Source organism: Falco rusticolus, chromosome 11 (assembly GCF_015220075.1).
Source record: "Falco rusticolus isolate bFalRus1 chromosome 11, bFalRus1.pri, whole genome shotgun sequence".
Taxonomy (NCBI): domain Eukaryota; kingdom Metazoa; phylum Chordata; class Aves; order Falconiformes; family Falconidae; genus Falco; species Falco rusticolus.
Window position 1 is genome coordinate 18,658,457 of NC_051197.1, and position 20,715 is coordinate 18,679,171.

Below are 20,715 nucleotides of genomic sequence, written 5' to 3' on the forward strand. Positions count from 1 at the left end.
GAAAGAAGTAATGACCAAAATGGATAACAGACTAAAAGCACTGAATTATTTTATTTACAAACATGCAACTGCGCTGGCTCCGGTAAAGACCAACTGCTTTAAACAGGAGCAGGCCACAACCCCGGTGCTCTCCTTCCCCAGGCCTGCTCACGGCTGGGCCGCGCTGCGGCGCTGACAGAGCCGAGACGCGGGTTCGGTTTTACCTTTGCTCCGCGCGGTGCCTTTTGCCGCGCCCCCGGGTGACACGGCAGCGTGGCGCCTGCGACCCCGGGGACAGCGACGGGCCGCCCCGCGGGCCCCAGCGCCACCCCGCCCGGGGCTGCGACCCCAGCGGCGCCCGCCCCCGCACGACGCGCTTTAAGGGCCAATGGCCCGGCCCAGCCCGGCCCGGCCCGGCCCGCAGCCCACGCCGCGCCCCCCCCGGCCGCAGCCGGCCCCGCCGAACGCCCCGCGCCCGCCGCTCTGGGCGGGCTTCCCCGCGCCGGCCGGCCAATAGCAGCGCTCGCTCCTCCGGCCGACGGCCCCATTGGCCGGGGCCGCGGCTTCCGCCGAGGGCCGGGATTGGTGGCGGGGAGCCGGTCGGCGAAAGGCGGCAGCAGGCAAAACCGCGGCGCCGCGCGGCAGCCCGTGTCCCGCGTGAGTCCCCGCGCGAGTCCCCGTCCGTGCCCGCCCGCGCCCGCCCGCGGCCCCCTCACCCCCTCCCGTGCCGCGGCCGGGGGTGCCCCGGGGCGTCCCGCCGCGCTGCCCCTCCGCGGGACGCGGGCGGCCCGGCCCGGCGCGGCGCGGCCTGCTCGTCCGTGGGGAGGCCCCGCGGGGGCGGCCTGGCCGTGGGCACCCGGCGCGGCGGCGGGGCGCTGAGGGGCGGCCCCTGGCGGCGGGGCGGGCCCGCTCCGCTCCCGCCGGCCGGCAGCGCCGCCGTTCCGCGGTTGAGCCGCGCCGCCGTGCGGGTTGTTGGCGGGGCCGCCCTGCGGAGGCGGCCGGGTGCCAGCGCCCCCCTCGGCCCCGCACTGCCGGCGGGTGCGCGGGTTCGGTGCGCGGCTCGCCCCTGTCCGGGACGCTGTGCCGTGTGCCCGCAGCGCACCGGCTCGCTGCGAGGCCACCCGGCCGCGGCAGCCGCTCTCCGTACGTGCCGGCGCGCAGGCAGCGCGGCCAGCCCTGCCCTCGGCGCGCCGAGCTCCCCGCGGGTCCCGCTGCGGGGGCCGTGCGGGGCCGGCAGCGCCGCGTTAGCTGCGGTCCCGCAGCAGTGCCGCTAACTCCTGCGTGCGAGACTCACGCACCCGACTGGGAAGACCCTGAAACTGTGGGCTGTTTGAATCTGTTGCTGTCTGCTCTTGGTCTTTTTTTTTTAAAATTTTTTTCTTTACTTTGATATTCTGGAGGATGTTCATGTTCTTCTTGTTTGTGTGTTTGGGTTTTTTTTTAAATTGGATTTCACTGCCAGAAAGTTCAGCTGAAACGTTGGGTCATTTTGGTCTTCCTCTTAATTTATCTCTACTGGTGTCTTTTGAGCATGCTTTAATGTGAAAACTAAATATCCAACTGAATCAAGCTTTGTTTGATGCTCTACTTTATAACTGTTGAGGCCACTTCCAAATTGGTAAACCATTTTTAAACATACTCAAAAATTCAAGGTACTCAGTTCTGCAGATAGCAGCTTGTGTATTCAACATAAATGAATGGAAACAGTACCCCAAGTTATTGAGCCCCTTTCACCCCCCTCATGGCCAGCGAGCCATGAGCATCTTCCCATGCCATTTACGAGCAGACAGAAATGTTAATTTTATTTTCCCAAACAAGGTGTGGCCAGCCTTGAGTTGGAAGAGCCTAGAGCTGGAGCTGGCGTGGGGCTGAAGCAGAGCAAGTAGGCCATGGCGAACGGTGGGGGATGTCTGCGTTAATTTGCCCTCCTAATTTTGTTAATAAGGCCATGTTATTTCAGGTTTGGAACAGGTTTATCAGCCTACTTAGCGTTACCAGAGGGAGTTCTCCCTCTAAGGGACTAGGAATATCTCTAATCTCATTCAATTAGTTTCCAAATCACACTCCAGCAAAGCTCCCTTAAAAGAAAAAAAATAAAGAGGCTGTTGCCTGTTCCTGTTCTGTTGCATGAGGATGACAGACTAAAAGTAGCTTGAATTCTTTGGGGGCAAAATATATTTCTAGCTCCAGTGCTGAAATAGATGAATCCTTTCACTTGAAGTTTTTCAGATTATGTTTCTCCTGTGTGGAAAAGTTTAGCCAGAACTTCGAAGGCTTGCCAAAGTTACAAGCAAGGAAGATCTTTGAATGGAACCAGTGTTGGGTGACTGTAAGAGGTGGTGATTCCAGGCTCACTTATCACTGGTTATCCTGCCCTGGGTCTCCCTGCCTTTCATTTCCACAAGAAATAGGATTATCAGGGTTTTTTGATTGTACAATATGAGTATACTTTACTAATTTACAGTTTTATTTAGCGTTTCCAAGATTTGGGAAGAGGCATTTCAGAAGAAGCATGTACTATTATTTCTTGTCGTGGGTGGAGGGCAACAAATAATTATGCCTTTTGTTGATCTTGCCTAGAAGAAAGAGAAATCTCCTATATTGAGAAGACACCCCCCCCCCCCCCGCCCCTTACAATTTCTTTCAGGTTTTCTGTCTTTGTACAGGTGTTGTAGTACGCAATACAGCTATTTCTGCGTGCATCAGTTCCTGGCTTTTCAAAGCAAACTTCAGGGAAAATTTAATGCTTTAATGTGAATGAGGAAACACACAAGAGATGAAAGAAAATCACTTGTGTCTAAGCTTATCCTGCAGTCTTCATTCCCTTCCCCCTTTTTTCCTCTTGCCAGAGATAGAGTGGGTTTACCGGTTTAGTTTTGCTCTGGGATGAGGGGTGACACTTTGTTGTTTTAGGTAGGAAGAGGAACTCCTCACCTCAGATTCCCTAAATCTCATCACAGAAACTGAGTGCAGGGCCAGGAAGTGTCTTACCGGATATGCTTGTTCCCCCAGATGTCCAGAACTAGTCCTCAGAGTCTTGGGGTTTTTTTTATTTCAGGTTTGTTTTGTGATGGAGACAGTGTTGAAGTCTCACTATGATGAACAGCACCCTCATCAGGCTGAAGACTTCTGTGGGAAGCATGAGCAGAACAGCAAGCTTTCAGGTATGTGCTAAAATAGGGATTGCTAACTTTACCTTTTGTTGCTGACATGCTTCTTCATCGCTTCAGAAAGTTTCAGAATCAGCTGTAAGCCTTTCTGTATACGATCCTACTGTATAAAGAAATAATGAAATGAAAACATTTGAGGTGGCTTTTGATTTTAAGTTTATTCCTCGTTTTTGTGCATTGCAAAACTTAAGCAGCAGTAGTTTTTCAGAGTTTGCTAATCCTACCCTTTATTTAGTACAGAATATGTTATAAGAAGATACCAGAATTCAAAAAAGGCAGTCCTTGAGAATAACATTCTCTGACCAGACAAGTACGCAAAAATTATATTTTTTGCTATAATCTTGCTATATATTTATATATAAAAATATATATAATAACTTTGCTATAATAAAAATGTATATAATATAATAATTTTATAAAAGAAATATTTTAGAAATTATATATTTGTTATAATCACCAGTTTATCCTTCAATATCTTCACATGTGTCAGTGCGCATGAAAACAGTCTCCTTGCTCTTACCAGAGAAGCTGAGCTAAGAACATGTGTTCTTATAGTGGTTTTGTTGCTCGTTTTGGGGTCTCTTTGTGAACATACTTCAACCTGGACCTTCTGTACAATGCTTGCTCAGTAACTGTGGATGGTCAGTCAGCTTATATATATTAATGGATACTGATTTTCCTAGAAGTAGATCGTGCTCTATTAGTCCCCTGCACATTCGTGTCCAAAATTATATAGAGTGATGCAGAACAACGTTTAATCGTCTTGCTTTACAAATGCTTTTCATTCTAGGAAGTAAAAAAATTACTTTAAAATCTGCTCACAGAAAATGTTGGATATTGTTATGTTACTATACGCTGACAGTACTATGGCTGTGTTCTCTATACCCACCTGGGGATTCAGACCTCCAGGAGGAAAACAGATTATGTTTATATTGCTGTCTCTCAACAAGGACAGTCACTGGCTGTTTCTGGCCCTCTTTGGGATCTGTCATACAAGAAGCTGTGCTGAATTACTAAACGCTCTCTGTCCCCTTGGTAGGCACTGCTCTGCCCTCAGATCTGCAGCCTGGGTCACCCAGCTGTTAGTGCTCCGACAGCTGTGAACTTTGTCCAGGCAGGAGCCTGAATTCAGTGTCAGGCAAAACAGTATTTGAAAGATTCTGTTCTCTAGAGCAGGTATTGAGAGAGCTTTTCATGACTGCTAGTATCTGCCTTAGGAATGTTAGCTTGGTGGAACAAAAAAACCCAAAACCTGATATGGTTTTGTAGTAGAAATTTGTCATTTTCCAAAGTCTTAAAAAGATGTGTCTTTTGCATCCTTGTTAGGATGTTTCTTTTTGCCAAAGTCCTTTTTTTCCCTAACTGAGCAACTTCAGTGGAGAAATTCCAGTGCAAATTTGATGTTGTAAAGTTACTATCAGTATGTGTATATATATATATTTTTTTTTTCAATAAAACCTGAAGCTTAAGCAACTCTCTTCAGAAGTCAGAGCAAAATGCAAGTATTGGAACAAAACAGGTTAGATACCAAACTAAACATTCTAGTTTTCTAAACAATGTTGCTTAACAGGGCCTGTTAAAACTATATGACTGTTGAAAACAATTTTCTAGCTCTGTCCTGTGGCTGCTGACCTCTTGGGATGATGTTTATGCAGGATGTTTCGGAACCCAATAGCAGGATTATCTTCCTGAGGGGAAATGCCTATGTCTTTCAGTGATGCAATAACATTTCAATATTAAGTTCTTCATAATTCTGTTGTGAGGTTTCATCTCTTAACATCTTTGAGTATTCCTGGGAAAAATGGAACATGGTGCAAATGCCAGCCTTTCCCCTTCCTGTATTTTGTGAAGATTTCAGAAAGCTTTCCTGAATGTCTTAGCATGAGCATTTGCGTAAAAAAGTCAAAACTGCTGTGCAAAGTAGCTGGCAATACCACTTTCTTTTTATCATCAATTCTTTAGTGACAAAACAACAAGAATTACAGCAATCATAGGTAAATTTCTTAAAGTTCTGAGCACAACAAGAATTACAGCAATCATAGGTAAATTTCTTAAAGTTCTGAGCACATGGGTGATATGAATGCTATCAATTAAAAACATTATGTAGTAACTTCTCAAATTTTTAGTGTTATTTTTAACACAAATTTTTACTATAATGACAGGAAAATGAGCTGATTGCTCAAATTTTCAATTTCTTACTTTTTAAGGTGTTTAACTTAATCTGGCTCTGTAAAATTGGGGAATAACCAGAATAACTGTACAGTTGACCGATTTTCTTTAGCCTCTTCGGGGATTATTAGACACAGGGTCCTGTACATCTTGACTATTAGTACAAATGTGTTCATTTTTATCCTAGGATATTTTTAAAGTTTTAAAATATGATTTCTAGCAAAACTGATTAACCTTTTACTTGTACTTGTTGATCAAATGTATCCTAAAAGAATGTTAGTGGTTTTGGTGTGTAGCATAGATCCTGAAATATTGCCCCTGAAATGACTTAAAACAAAATAACTTGGAGAAACAGAGGGGGCAATTTAAAGGAAAAAAAATAAGTAAATGGGTAGTAAGAGAGGCAGCAGGCTTCAGTTCTCAAAAGTATTTTTAGTATGTTGGTTTCTAATAATTTTTTTAAATAAAAAACACCTCTATAACCAAAAGTTAGCAGTACCTTGAATTGCCAACTAATTTATTGAGCTTTTACCAGGAAGAAAGTGTTCTTTAGGCAGACTTCAGATTTTGTTGCTGTATAAAGTGAGCTAACATAAAAGGTTGGGGATGGATGCTAATCCATACTTTTTCTAGCATATTGGTGATATTTTGAAAATAATTCTCATTGCATATGACTTACTGTCGTGGTAAAACATAGTGTATTTTTATGTATGCAATACAATTGGTATATTTATGTTAAATTTAATTTATTATTTATTTTTAGGCTGAAAAACTTATACTTTTTTCTTCTATTTGATTGACTTTCCAAATACCACTTTGTCCTTAGTTCTTCTAATAAAATATTCTTCACCCCTGCTTTACAGAAATTAGTCACAGACTCTACACACTTCATAGCTTCAAACAGAGTTCTCACATAGAGTACAGAGAGCACTTAAACTACAAGGATTCATAAACTGAATGGAAAGCTGTAATTTTTTAAAAAATAATACAGTACAACATCCTTGTCATGCCATCTAGTGATCACAGCACAAAGTGCAGCGACTTAAATGCAGAGCAAACATTTTTGGTGTTTACTATTTTAAGTAATAGTGTGAAAGATTGCATTATTGATCTTTTAAAAAAATAGTTTCCTACATTTTTGACTTGTATCCAATGGATATGCTCCTGTGCTTACAGAAACAACTATTATAGTTGTGTCTTATGAAATTGACAACACAAATCTCATGAAAACATTTATCAGTCAGCTGTAATCTGATATTTTACTACCCAGAAGACTTTTTTACCCTCTCAGGAACTGCTAAGTGGCAGATAAGTTAAAAAAAAAAATAATTAAATGCTGCAGCTTATGAGGGAGTGTGATGAAGAACAATAATATCAAATTTGCAGATGGTAATGGCAGCAGGGATAGCTACCAGTCTGCTGTTTTGTCCTGTGTTTATGTGAATTCATAGTCCTATGAAGTGTGATTAGTGATCTCAAATATAGGTCAGATATTGTATCAAGCAATAAAATTCCTAACATTTTCCCCATTCTTTCCACAGCAGGAATAAAAAAAGATATAGAAAAGCTTTATGAAGCAGTGCCACAGCTTGTGAATGTGTTCAAAATTAAGGAAAAAATTGGAGAAGGTAAATGTTTTATTTTAGTGTGCTTAGACTTGGATTTCTTTTGGTATTTCTAACTTAAAAGGTATAAATCCTAAGATCACAATATATGCAATTTAAGCCAGATGCCTTTTGGATTTACTGCTTGGTCTCTGTAGGAATTCTGGTATGTTTTTGAGCTTATAGGTTTGTTAATTAGGGGCCTTTTCAAGATAATTCATTGAAGATCTGGTATATGAAAGCCTTTCAAAAACTAGCATTCCAGTTTTGACAACTAAAAATTTTTGAGGTAGATTCAAGTAAATAGGTCTTAACACTCCATTCTGTTTCTCTTTTACACAAGGAATCTATTTATATGCAGCTGCATTTTGACATATTTAACTGGTGTTCCTTAAGTTGGCTTTGTTCCCACTGAAACTGGGTGGGCAGAATTGGAGGAGGAAACTGAACGATTATAGCTATATTATTAAAAAAACATAAATTAAGACACACGGTATCACATTCTAGAACACTTGTATATACCTTACCTTCAACAGATACCCTCAATAAATGTTAGATGTGACTATAAATAGATTCTTAGGTACTTCTGAGTGTAGGATTTCAGCACTTTTTGGTGCACAAAAAGGTTTGATCTCTGAAATGCTTTGTGACGTTCCACACTTTTAAACAAAGGTGTTGATGAGAAGCTGATTGTTTTATGGCTGTTCTGTGGTGGAATACCTGTGATGGCAGGCTAGATGGCTAAAAGTTTTTGTCTCAAAAAAAAAAAAAGCCCTCCCCAAAATCCCAGCTCCATTTACGACAGCAATACACAATTTTAAAAACAAAAAGGAGTTCTGCCTGTTATAAAAAGAGATAGTGTAATTAAACAGAATTGCTGGTTAGGAATAGCACTCTGATTTTGCTCATGGGAGCAACCAACACTTTTAAAAAAGGCCACTTGCAGTTCTGCAGCATTGAGAAAACAAGCTCCAACTTGGGATTCCACTCTGGAGACACTTCTGCTTTAGCAGTTCTCACCACCAAAAATAATGTCTTAGGTGAACTTGGTAACCCTTTGTTGCTATAATAAATTCTACTGAATGTATGGGACTCTAGATTTTTTTGTTGTTGTTATGACTGCAAGAAGTATTTAGTGGTTTTGCTGCCATTTTGATGTATGTAGGCGCACTTACAGACTGCTGAATTAGCATGATGCAAATGCAACACTTAAAATGTAGTCAAAAGTGATTTGCACTGTTTATTCATATGGAAGAATGCTTCAACTTGTATGTTCAGGTATTTTGGATCATTAGGATAAATTAACCCCCAAGAAGTATATTATAATACCCTTAAATTGAGGTGGGTGGGTTAAGTGTATCATATAGTCTGCATGCTCCCTTTTTCAAATGAATCTTTCGTGTTCTGTCTATGTAGTAATGCTCTGGGCAGACAAATAGTAAAGTTACATATCACGTGAGAAGTCTTACTTTGTAGATAAGGTAGCAGAATTAAGAGAAATAAAGCAATTTCAGAAGTGTGTTGAATAGTAAAGGCAGTGCTTTCCAGATTAGCATTATATAGCCCACTTACATTGTAGGGAGAGAAGAGTTATATGTCAGATGAAAGCAAGCTACCTAAACAAGAAAGCAAATCAAAGATAGGAGATCTGCATTCAGAGAGAGCTCTGTGTCCCAGGCAAGTTAGACAGTGTTACATTTGCATTTTTTACTGACATAAAAAACTTGTATACAAGACCACTGACTTGAGTAGCAGAAAAAAGGAACTGCATTTTTCTCTTCCAGAATCTGCTTTTGATGTAGTATCAAGTGTACTGCAGCATTGTGAACAGTAAGATCACTACTTTAAAAATCTGAATTGACCTAATTAAAAATGCTGAAGACAGTGCTTTCCTCCCTTCTTTACAGGTACTTTTAGTTCTGTTTACTTGGCCACAGCACAACTACAGACAGGACATGAGGAAAAAATGGCTCTGAAACACTTGCTTCCAACCAGCCACCCTCTGCGAATTGCTGCTGAACTTCAGTGCCTCACAGTAGCAGGGTACATAAACAAAAAAATTATGGGTGTCTTGACTAAACTGCTGAACATTGTTCATTGTTCTCACTGTTTTTTATTTATTTATTTAAAGTTTTGACACTTCGTCTGCTTTTTTTTTTAACCACAGAAATGTGTATTCTTTTTATCAAGAGCAAATAGGAAATGGAGTGTCTTACCTGTAATGGATGCCCTTTTCCGCTAGTCTCAGTTTGTGGGTGGTTCTGCATTTTCCATCTGAGAAGTTATATGATGTATCTCTATGATAAAAATTCCAGTTCTGAAATGCAAATAATGAAAGTGAAAAAATAATCTCTTCGTCAGAAAATGTGGTTTTAAGAATGAATTCTCATTGCCAGGTGTGCTGAATAGTACCTTCTTATAGTAATCGGTATCATGAAGGTTAGGTCCTACATTTAATTACAGCAGTAACTACAAGCCACGGCCCCACAATCCGTGGAGCGCTCATTGCAAATTGCGGAACTCAGATGGAACATAGCAGTGAGTGGCAACAACATAATTACTGACCGCTGATAAGCCTACTGTCAAAATATAAATCAGATTATGAAAGAAAAGCCTGACTGAAGTTTTTAAGAAATAAAGGAAAATAAGCATCAATCTTCTGCTCTTTATTCAGTTACGTTACTTTTCGTCTAGGGGACAAGATAACGTTATGGGAGTTAAATACTGCTTTAGGAAAAATGATCATGTGGTTATTGTTATGCCTTATCTGGAACATGAATCCTTCTTGGTGAGTCCCAGACTTTTTATGTGTAGTAGAACTTTTTAATTAAAAACAGTTACCTAATTACAGTATCCAAATAATCTTTCAGGACATCTTGAATTCTCTTTCCTTTGAAGAAGTGAGGGAATACATGTTTAATCTGTTTAAAGCGTTGAGGCGCATTCATCACTTTGGTATTGTTCACCGTGACGTCAAGCCCAGTAACTTCCTCTACAACAGGCAGCTAAAAGAGTAAGTCTGTGCAGCTGACTGCACGGTGATCTCATCTGGGGGGGCGTGCCTTGGCAGAACAGAGTCAAATTAGATTTTTAGATTATTTTTTTTTCCCTTCCATCTGCATAACATGTGCTTAAGTAATAAAGCTAAAGAAGATTTGGGTTTTTGTATTTCTGTGTTTAGGGATTTGAGGAGGGAAAGAATTTTGGTTTTCCATACAATATAATATCTGCCTCATAGGGTGACAAGTACCTGAAAAAAAATATGAAGATTTTACTATTGAGTAAAAGAACTATATTTTTGAATAAGAATGGGAAAAATAAAAGTCAGTATTTTTTAAATAAGAAATTTAATAGTGACTTGTGGTGCATAAACTGATACTTGTAAATTTTTACTTGTGCATAGAGTAAAACTTGATACAGAAAAGATCGCTGGATTTGGGCTGTTCTCGCCTTACATTGAATTCACCTTTATAACTAGTAGGGCTGGGTTTTTTGCCTGCAAGTTATAATGTTTAAAGACTGTAAAAAGTGAGGTACCGCTTTTTTGTAAAGAGCTGAAATGGGTGGAGTAAGGTACAGTTTCGGTGCTGGCAGCCCTATGGCTGTATGGGTGAGTGGTGTGCTAGGCGCAGCTGAGACACTGAGGTGCTGGAGCGTGTCCGGAGAACAACAAAGCTGGGGAAGGGTCTGGAGCACAAGTCTTATGAGGAGCGGCTGAGGGAACTGGGGGTGTTCAGCCTGGAGAAAAGGAGGCTCAGGGGGGATCTTACTGCTTTCTACAACTGCCTCCAAAGAGGTTGTAGTGAGGTGGGTGTCGGTCTCTTCACCCAAGTAATGAGGGATGGGACAAGAGAAACAGTTGCAAGTTGGACCAGGGGAGGTTTAGACTGGGTATTAGGAAAACTTTGTTTTTTTGACAGAAAGGGTGGTCAAGCATTGGAACAGGCTGCCCGGGGAAGCAGTTGAGTCACCATCCCTCGGGGTGTTTAAAAGATGCATAGATGTCCTGCTCAGGGAGATGGTTTAGTGGGACTTGGCAGTGCTGGGTTAACAGTTGGACTTGGTTGTCTTAACGGTCTTTTCCAAACTAAATGATACTACTCACTGGAAGTTTGTAGGGGAGATTTGATTATATTTTGCCAAACAAGCAGCTTAAAAATTTGAGAAATACTGGTGGTGTGGTTTTGGTATTTGGGTTTTTTTTTCAATTTGTCAAAATGAATTTGTATTGTTGTTTTGCTCTTTCAGTATTTTTGAACCTTAATTGCTGCTCTGGGTGTGGAGGCTGTGGAGCTGAGTTTGAGACCCAGAGACAGGTGGATTGGCTCTGTACTGGCTGTAGCAAAAAGATCATTCTTTTAAAGACAGATCTGAAGCGTGAGCTAATGTAGTCTTACCTGTTTGAAGACTAAGTAAATTCCAATAGTATTGCTTGAAGTCTGGCAAAACTCTCAGCGTTGTTAGGCTTGTCTGTCTTTGTTGCTACATTTGTGCTCTGCCCATGGGAATCCTGCAAGGGTCAAGTCACTTGTACTTGACCACTGGGTGAAGGTTTGGACCTGTAGGATTAGAAGAACCCCAGAAAGGAATTGCTGGGAATATTTTTTTAACCATTGGAGAAAGTATGCACTTGAGAAGGTTTTGGGACAATAAACAGTGAAATAAGATGAGTATAGGGTAAACACATTGGGGGGTAAGTAAGATGGGACAAGAGGAGGAGGAGGAGGAGGAAAATAGGGCTGTGACGCTGGCAACAGTACAGATAAGCAACATATTGAGTTAAATGTGAAAGATACATAAGTAAGCAATTAGTGAATAGTAAGTTGAACTGATTGATGGATACTTTGTGACTCCTGATTCTAGATTTGTCTCTTTCAGGTATGCCTTGGTAGATTTTGGTTTGGCACAAGGAACCCCTGATACAAAAATTGAACTTCTCAAAACAGCCCATTCTGAAGACCAGCAGGGAAGTTGCCCGCAAAATAATCCCACCATAGCTTTGGGAAACGGGGTTTCTGTCGGTGTCGCAGGACCTAAAGAGGCTCAACAGTCAGCCTCGAAAGCAGCTGATAAAAGGTCCAGCTCACTTCCAAAAATACAGAGTAAACAAGCAGGAGGAGGAAAGGTTCTCAGTCTTTTTCATTAATACTGTTTTATGTTTAATGTATTACTTCATCCAACAGGGGGAGATGTAATACTGGAACAAAAGCTGTGCGTGGGTGTCTTGCAGGGCCCTGATGCATGCACAGGATCACAGTTTTCATATCAAAGTGGCTAATTTTATGTACCCCTATTGGCATCATTCATTATCTGTTGGATACAATACAGTGCCGAAGGCTGTATAAAACCCTAGCATGGGTTACTATTTAGACAGCCTTAAATCTTTTTTTAAGTGACATTACCATGGAACTCCTTCCCAAGCCAATAATTATTAATGTATGTTTACTTACTTACTTGCATAACAAATGCAGTAGAGATGATGTTCGGATTGTCTTGGGGCACTTCTGAGGTGTGATTTGTTTTGTAAGCATGTTTGCTGTTCTGTCTAGACAGTCTCTTCTTCATCCATGGTAAACTGATGCCTGAAAATGACTTAGCATGCAGCTGTTCTTGTTTTCTGTCACTTCACAATTTTTTTTTTGAACTGTCAGTATCCAGCTGACTGTGTTAGGTAGGATCTTTATTGTCCTTTTTGTTGGTATTGTAGGAGGATTCTGTGCACCATTCTGCCCAGCGCTCTGTCTTTGGGGAGAGGAATTTCAATGTCTATAGTTCTACATACCAGGAGAACTCAAGTACAAAAGTAAGAAGTATGACTCATCAGTAAGAGCAATCTTTTACATATTTGAAAAATTACAGAACTGGTTGTTCTGTAAGACTGGACACTACTCCAGGATGATTTGGGACTAGAAGTTTTTGAGCAGATTAAGTGTATTTTTGCTGAAAGGCTCAAAGAATTTTTCATTTCTGTTTTGGTCCCTTTTTAAACTCTTAAAAGAACTGGTTATGTAGCTGTCTCCCTAGCTGATCTTGGTTGTATGCTAAATAAATCTTTTTCCTACATGTGTATCTGTGCAACAAAGATACACTTAGCTTGTGAAATGTCTTTTTTTTTTTTTTTTTTACTTTGCAGTTGAAACTGGAGATAAAACTTGTAATAAATATTTTTCTGTATTTTTTGTGCTTAGTACTTAATATGGCAAGGGGGAAGCCCCAGCTACATTAAGGCGTTTGGCCAACAGCAATCGTTTTATTGTAGAATTAGACTTAGTACCTGTGTGTTGCTGTGGCATTTCATACACCTTTTTTTTTATTCTCACGTTGAACCAAAAGATTTCTTGAAACGTTATACTAACTTGAAAAATACTTGTCTTGTAGCTTCAGAATATCTAAGGTATATTGTTTTTTAGTAAACACTGAAGTATGTTTTCCAGAGGGGAAGGGGAGAAGATCAGGGTATTTAGAAAGCTCCAGTGTCTGTTTTATAGAGGTGATAATGTTAAAGGTTTGCTGTCTTCTGTTCTAAAATAGCAGCTTTTTGCTCATGAGCACTTGTTCAGTCTGAGTATTTTAGGAACTGGCCTATCTATATGTAAAGGGAAGCTTCTTAAATATGTCACCTTCTCTAAAATATCTATGTTGCAGCTCATAAAACAATCAAAGGTGATAGATGTTTCATCTAGGAAGTTAGTAACAAAGAAGAAGACTATTTCTACCAAAACAGTGAGCAATGGGGCAGCCAGGAGAGCTGCCAGTGGTTGTCCCTCAAACCTGACCTGTGACTGTTATGCAACGGACAGAGTTTGCAGTGTTTGCCTTTCAAGGTAATTAGCTTTGATAAAGTTGTAAAATTGTCTGCTATGCTGTCAGGCAAGGTCAGAAACTTAGATTTACTGGACAGCTGGTTTAGTAGGTGAAAAATAGCATTTATTCTGTGCAACCCTTAAAATGCTGAGTATGCTCTTTTTAAACAAGAATAATTCATGGAATTCATGAAATAATTGGTTCACTGCTCTCTGCAGCAAGATTCAATGTTAATGAATTTCTGTTGTTTTTAATTATCTACATGTGTTGTAGAAGATTACTTAGTTAATTACAACACTTAAAGATGGCAATACATCAATCTGTCATTAGTAGTTATCTAATAGGCCTAAATTAGGCCAGGTTTGGATTCTGGAAATCATGAAATGTGGAATAAAAAGGAAACATGACTGTTTTGTATTTGTTCATTTGAAAAATAATGTTGAAGTTTCAATAACAGACAGGCCAGAGAATCTTAACACAGTTCAACTCCATCCCTTTGCAGCTGTAATCTACTATTGCCATTTATTGACACATTAAGGAGCACAGAGTAATGCAGAGAATTCTGCTTTCTAGGCATAGTCATGGAACTGTGGGGTCCCTCTCTTTCCAGCCTGTCAAAATATGGTGATGTCAACTTCATTTAAGAAAAATGAAACATAAGTAATTTGCCAAACTCAAAAGATAAGTGGCCCATAGAAGGAAGGCACTTTAAGCCACACAAGAAAGCTCTGGAATTTTTTTTTTGTATAATGATAATCCCATACCTCTTAGTTAATAATGAAAATTAAATTCTTTTCAACACTCAGAAATAGTGAACATTAGTTTGCTGTGGACTAATACAAAGCCAGAGCATCCACGTTTTAAGAATCTGGTGCATTTTTTGCCTTTGGTTAATGACTCTCAACTTTACAGTTTCCTGTAAAAACAAGCCTTTAGCAAAAGTGATGCTGCTGTTGTTTGAAACTAAAAAAGGTAATTGAGTGAAGTATGCAGTAAGTATTTCTGGGGTATTACTTTATGCTAGATAATAAAATATAATAATACAATAGATAATATAGCAAGGCTGTTACCTTGTGCAACATAATTTCATGCTAGATAATTATAAGATGCTTTAAACTTACATAAAACTTGAATAAGGCAGGGTTAAGGCTGTTTACACAACTCTCACAAGTATATTCTAAAAATAATACTAAGCATTATTATTATTATTAGAACTTATTATTAGAAATTATTATCAACTTTTATATTCTAAACATGTTTGTCTCTTGCTATAAGGTGTCAGCAAGTTGCTCCCAGAGCAGGGACACCTGGATTTAGAGCACCAGAAGTATTAACAAAGTGCCCCACTCAGACCACAGGTACTGCACAACAGACTGAAACTAAAGGCTTTCTTCACTTTTTGACCCTTCTCATTTATGTGTATTATGTTGTCTTTTTTATGGGAGAATTTTTGTTTAGATGTGAAATTCATTTTATTATCCCTTCAAAGACTTAACAAGCATTTCCTGATTTTAATTAAAAGTTTACTATTCAGAGTAAAACCAAGTTAGGGATATTTTCCCTGTGTTTGAAATTTGAATATGTCTTTATTAATTTCATTTGAGGGATAGTGCCGTATGCAGGAGTTGAATACAGTGTGTGTTAAAAGAAAGTGAAGCCGTCATTTTTGTCAATTTTCTTGTCTTACTGGCTTATTTATTCAAGTAAAATTTTGAATAAATCTTGGGGAGGGGACATACTTTAGATTTTTCTAGACAGAATGTCACATAGTTTGCTGTCATAGCAGGCATATATTTAGTGGTAGAATTGCAAATACGTTTTTGAAAGTGTTGATCAATACTTAACAGAGTTTTTCCTTTTTTGCTAGTGCTTGAAATAGCTGGTCTGTGAGTGTCATGATTTTATCTTAATACATTTTTAATTTTTCAGGGTTAAAAATATTGAAGTAGTAAGTTTCAGGAGTCGGGGTAAATATGAGGGCAGAGCAGAGGAATGGTTAATGCATTAGCTGATGCAATAGGATGGGAGAGGTTGTGCCTACCCTGGGGAATGGAGGACCAGTAAAAGCAAAGTTAAACATTTGGTGTATGACCAGGAATTTTGACTTATGAAAAAAGGGGATAAATAAAAATGTCCTCAAAAATTGGATTTAAAATAAGTTCTTCACCACTTTTTTGCTGAATAGCTTTTGAGAAAATAGTCAATTTTCAGTACTTAGTTGTGTGTACACACTCAGATTTAACAATATATTTGATCAGCTTATCCCTAGATAGTTTAATGTTATTTGAAACAACATCTCTACTGTGGTATAACTGGGATTTCAAGGTGTATGGCAGCCTGTTTGGAGTTACTGTGCCTATGCTGTAACAGCCAGCTTTATGGGCTAGAAGACATCCAGAAATCCAGGACAAGTTTAGACAATCTCTGAATCTGTCTAGACAGAATTTAGGCAGAGAGAAGACATACCTAGGAAAGCTTGGACACATGTTGGTGTTAAATATGCTTTTAGATGATTTTCGTTCTCTAGGGTAACGGAGAGGAGGATTACAGAAAATAAGGGTAAATCTGGAAACCTCTAGGTGTGGCACAGACAGCCCTAGAAGTACTGAGTCAGTGGTGCTGAGCTCCTGGAGTATTTCAACAAAGGTCTTAATTAGAACTGGATAGACTAATACTAATGTTGATGAGATTGTTGCATTTGAACTAATGTATCTTCTTGTCGATGTCCATCTGGGACTGCTGCAGTCACCTTGTATTCCTGCCAGTCTTACTACTAGGTCTGGTGTCTGTGCTGAGACCAAGTTACCAGCTGGATCCAGCTGACTATCCAGAGCTACCTTAGTGCACCTGACCCAGGTTCACAGTGCAGGGAATAAACTCCCTAAACTCCCAAGCTGATGTGATACATCAGCAGTATCACAGGTCACATCACAGGTCCAGTTACACTTTAACTTGGTTTGTCCCTCTGCTTCCCTTTCCTTGGTCTGCCTCGCTAGTTGGATAGCACTAGACAAAAGCATAGCCAGGAATCATGATCTTGATGCCATTGCACAGGATCTTGCAGTCTGCTGATGGTCCTGGCCCTACCAGAATTGTAGGACTAGGATTTATTAGCCATTCAGATATATAATGTATATTAATTTCAGCAAGAGTTAAGTAATTAAACTTTTTTTAAAGGTCCTGACCTTGATGACTCCAGCTTTCCCAACCACATGGTCAGGATGATGCATGACACCTCAAACAGACAGTATGATCTTTTCAACAGCGATACAGTAATACGAAAACTTTTTTACAGAAACTATGAAGATGATATAAAATTTTTCCACTGTAAATTGTGCCAAATGATTAACTTCGACTTTTTTTTTTTTAATGAAAGACTTAAAATCTGGTTTTGCAACTGAAGCCAGCTTATTACTTTTTTCCCCAAATTTGTGTGCTAATAGTGTTTCTAACTAAACTGTCCAAATTAATTACTGCCTATTTTACTACTTTTTTAATCAAAAAAAGTAAACTATGGGTTTATTTCCCAACTGTCAATTTTTCTCTTTAAAGTTTGAGAATTCTTCAAACTCTCTCCTTCACTTTCCTTGCCATCTCTCAAAATGTACACCTTAGTGAGCCAAAAAATTATGGCAGACAGGTATTCTCATAACTTTCAGTATTAAAGTTTCCATCATGCTTTGGCGTCTCTCCCCAGAGTACTCTCTGTACTCTTCATAACGCAATGAAAGTGATGAATAACTTCTAACTATTACAGTTCTTAAACTGGCTGTCTTGTCAAGTGATTTCATATTGGAGAGGAACAAAGTTCATAGTAAGATAAAGGTTTTAGAACTGCCTATCTATCTATGGCACCTTCAGTCCCAGAAAAATTTGATTTGCATTTATTTGTGATTTTTTTTATTTATTTATGATCCTTGTATCAGGTTTTCTTTATATGAAGCAAACAAGTATCAAAACTAGCCAGTTCTTCGCCCCCTCTCATCTTCCTGATTATAACAACCTCAAACATTGTTTTGGTACACTTTAAGTTTAGCAAGTTAATGGAATTACTCATATGAGAAATTCTATGGAAAAGCTTAAACACTCCTTCTGCATCAAAGCAGGAAATTATTCTTCAGTCTAATTATAGTAATTTCCACTGTTTGCTGAAGTGTTATCTATGTGACCAAAGTCAGTACTTCAGAACATAACTTATTCTGATAGAAACTTTTCAGGTCATAATTTCTTCTTAAAGAAAGTTGTGATTTTGTTTGTGATTAAGTCATGCATTTAGTTATTACTAAGTTTTCTTTCAATTGCAGCAATTGACATGTGGTCTGCGGGAATCATATTCCTTTCCCTGCTCAGTGAACGGTATCCATTTTACAAAGCAAGTGATGATTTAACTGCTTTGGCACAAATCATGACAGTTCGTGGATCCAGAGAAACCATTCAGGCTGCTAAAACTTTTGGTATGCAAAACTTAATTATGAGGAAAAGGGGAAAAATGTATGCTTGGTCTGCTGTTCAGTGCAGTGACTTACAATCTATGATTTTTTAAAATATATATAAAATTTAGGTTTTGGAGTAATTTTGGATGTAAATCACACTTTTTGCATATAAAACAGTAAAAGTATTAGTCTATACATACAGAGTTTTAAGAAAGTTTTGTATTTTTTATGTTTTATAGTTTGTGCTGTAGGTTTCCCAACCTGTCAACTTCCTTTCACTAAGTCAGGGCCACTTGAGGTGAAATATACCAACTAAATGTTTTCTACTGGCATTTGGTTAGAATTCTTGAGGCAGTGTTTCTATTTCTGCAAAATTTGCTCTGGAGGCTTAAGTCAGTATGACTTAATAGTTAAATGATGTAAATCTTGCTCCCTAAGCTGCCACTCCCACCCCAGCCAGAAGGGCTAGTAAAGAAAAAACAACAAAAAATCCCAAAGAAACCCCCAAAAACAACAGAAGGCTGGTTTGAAAAACAAAACCACCACCACCACAGAACACAAACCCATGAAATAAGCATTCCCCTAATTGTTCACCGGCCAAATGCTGCAGCACTTGCTACCTGGAAGTGTAACTGACAGCATCAGTCTTCATTCTCCAAAGGTGTAAAAATCAGGGTATATAATTTTCTTCAGTTCTGTTAAAATCACAGTGAAATGCAAAGAGATGGTGTGTGTGGAGGGGTGACAACCTGTCACTACTTAACTTCATGAACAAACTCAAACAGATTTGTTCTGAGCAGAACTGAGACTATTGTCCTTCTGACTTGCTGGGGCTACTGCTGTAAAACACAGCTGGTGTGGAGGAGCCGCAGGGGTTGCATTTGGTGTTTGATAGGCTTGCTTTGTTGGTTTTTTTTAATGCTGGTTACACTTCCAGGACATGAAGTTTCTCTGAGACAAACTTAGAAGTTACAGTTGAATAGAAAGTATAATGTCACTTACTGTAAATTTTTTTTTCTAGGTAAATCAATTCTGTGTACTCAAGTTGTCCCTGCACAAAACTTAAGAACCCTCTGTGAGAGGCTGAGAGGAACAAATAGCAGCTGTGAGAGATCCGAGAGTGAAGTGCCCAGGCAGTCTGTAAATGACGCAGCTTTGCCGGTTACAGTAGACAACTCATGTGCTCCTGAGACACTTGGGAAAAAAATTCAGCACTTAAAGAGCTTTCAGGAAGGTGATGGTGCTTTGGAAATGAAGGCAACAGACATGAAAGGATGGGATCAGGTTCCTGATGAAGCCTATGACCTACTTGATAAGCTACTAGACTTAAACCCTGCAACAAGAATAACTGCAAAAGAGGCTTTGCTGCATCCTTTTTTTAAAGACATGAGACACTGAGAATATACCATATTCTATTATTGCTTTCATATGTTTTATGTGAGAATCAGGTACTGAGGTAGTTGTACCTTGTTGCCATCAACATTTACACTCATTGAAATACCGTCACACTGCACGGAACTACTGAAATTTTTTCTTGTACAGTTGGACTGAAAATGTCAGTTTAAAGAAATACTTGCAGATGTAAAAATTACATAAACATTGCTAGCATGGACTTACCCTAATACACTTCTGAGGGGTTATTGCTGTGCATACCTGTTCTCTGAGAAAGTTAGCTTTGATCAAAAACTACAAAGAAAGAGTTTCACAAGCTGTATGCATATTTCTTGAGATATTCCCTTAAAATTTACAAGTTTGCCTTAAGGTACGACTGAAATAAGAAAGTGCTTGAGAGACTTTTTTTCCATAGTTGGGTATGTTCCTGATGAGTACATGGGGGACTGAAAATAGAACAAAGTGTGTTAATTTAGTTCAGGCTATTTTCAGAGACCAGTATTACTTTGGGAGCGTTGCTAGAGGAGGGGCCAGGTGCTAGAGCTTATATCATCAAAAGAAAAGTATAGCTGTTTCAAAAGCACTTTTTTTATTCCTGTCTGGTCTTTCCTACTTATGCAACAGTAATAAATGCAGTTACACATTTTGCATAGCCTATGTTTCCCCAGTGCCATGGGTAACTGTCACTATTCACTAACTACTGCCTTAAGAATATCTTGTGTGACATGCAGAAGTTTGATTGCTGTTATGGAAACTGATTTTTTTTTTAAAGAGTATCTGTTAAATAAAGGATTTGTTTTTATAACTTCAGAAGATTGTCTAGAGGTGCTTCTACAAAAATTAGTCAGGTAAGGTTTTCCTGTGGGATGTTTCTGTTCACGAAGAATTATGCACATTTGCTTCCTGCATAAATTCCTCGGTGATGGAAAACATTTCTCAGATAGCTCTAGTATATATGACTGTCATAGTAGAAGTATCTTAATTATCAAGGAAGTCTTACCACAGAGTTAGAAGCTAGCTATTGTCTGGTCTGAGTAGGAAAAACAACCTTAATAACCTCTAACCCTTTGCACATTGAATGTAAATGTACGTTATGTTCAACAGAAGTTAAAACCCTTGATAATTCTGGAGACTGAAACTTAATACAGTGTTTTTCCATGTACA

At 39.5% G+C, this 20,715-nt stretch overlaps 2 protein-coding genes and 1 long non-coding RNA gene across 5 annotated transcripts in view; 1 reads left to right on the top strand and 2 right to left on the bottom strand.

The window, feature by feature from the left end:
* Positions 1–322, bottom strand: part of HFM1 (helicase for meiosis 1) — a 63,328-nt gene extending 63,006 nt beyond the window's left edge. The window contains exon 1 of the mRNA XM_037404805.1: positions 204–322. The gene's annotated coding sequence lies outside the window, so the exon portion shown is untranslated. The remainder of the gene's footprint in view (positions 1–203) is intronic.
* A 237-nt stretch (positions 323–559) lies between these two features.
* CDC7 (cell division cycle 7) lies at positions 560–20,361 on the top strand. Of its 3 annotated transcripts, none has more exons than XM_037404478.1 (12): positions 560–636; positions 3,038–3,143; positions 6,860–6,946; positions 8,830–8,965; positions 9,617–9,710; positions 9,793–9,935; positions 11,801–12,047; positions 12,630–12,725; positions 13,568–13,746; positions 15,002–15,084; positions 18,031–18,180; positions 19,181–20,361. In XM_037404478.1, exons 2-12 carry the CDS (start codon positions 3,050–3,052, stop codon positions 19,555–19,557), a joined length of 1,686 nt encoding a protein of 561 aa, XP_037260375.1. In that variant the 5' UTR covers positions 560–636; positions 3,038–3,049; the 3' UTR covers positions 19,558–20,361. The 3 variants fall into 3 exon arrangements, with proteins under 3 accessions (XP_037260375.1, XP_037260377.1, XP_037260376.1); XM_037404480.1 differs by having other exon boundaries at positions 11,801–11,888; XM_037404479.1 differs by having other exon boundaries at positions 6,863–6,946.
* On the bottom strand, positions 11,119–12,631 carry LOC119155622. The gene is made up of 2 exons (XR_005106773.1): positions 12,377–12,631; positions 11,119–11,481 (listed from the first exon to the last, which is right to left on the bottom strand). It is a non-coding gene; the product is annotated as an uncharacterized LOC119155622 (long non-coding RNA).
* Positions 20,362–20,715: the final 354 nt, after the last annotated feature.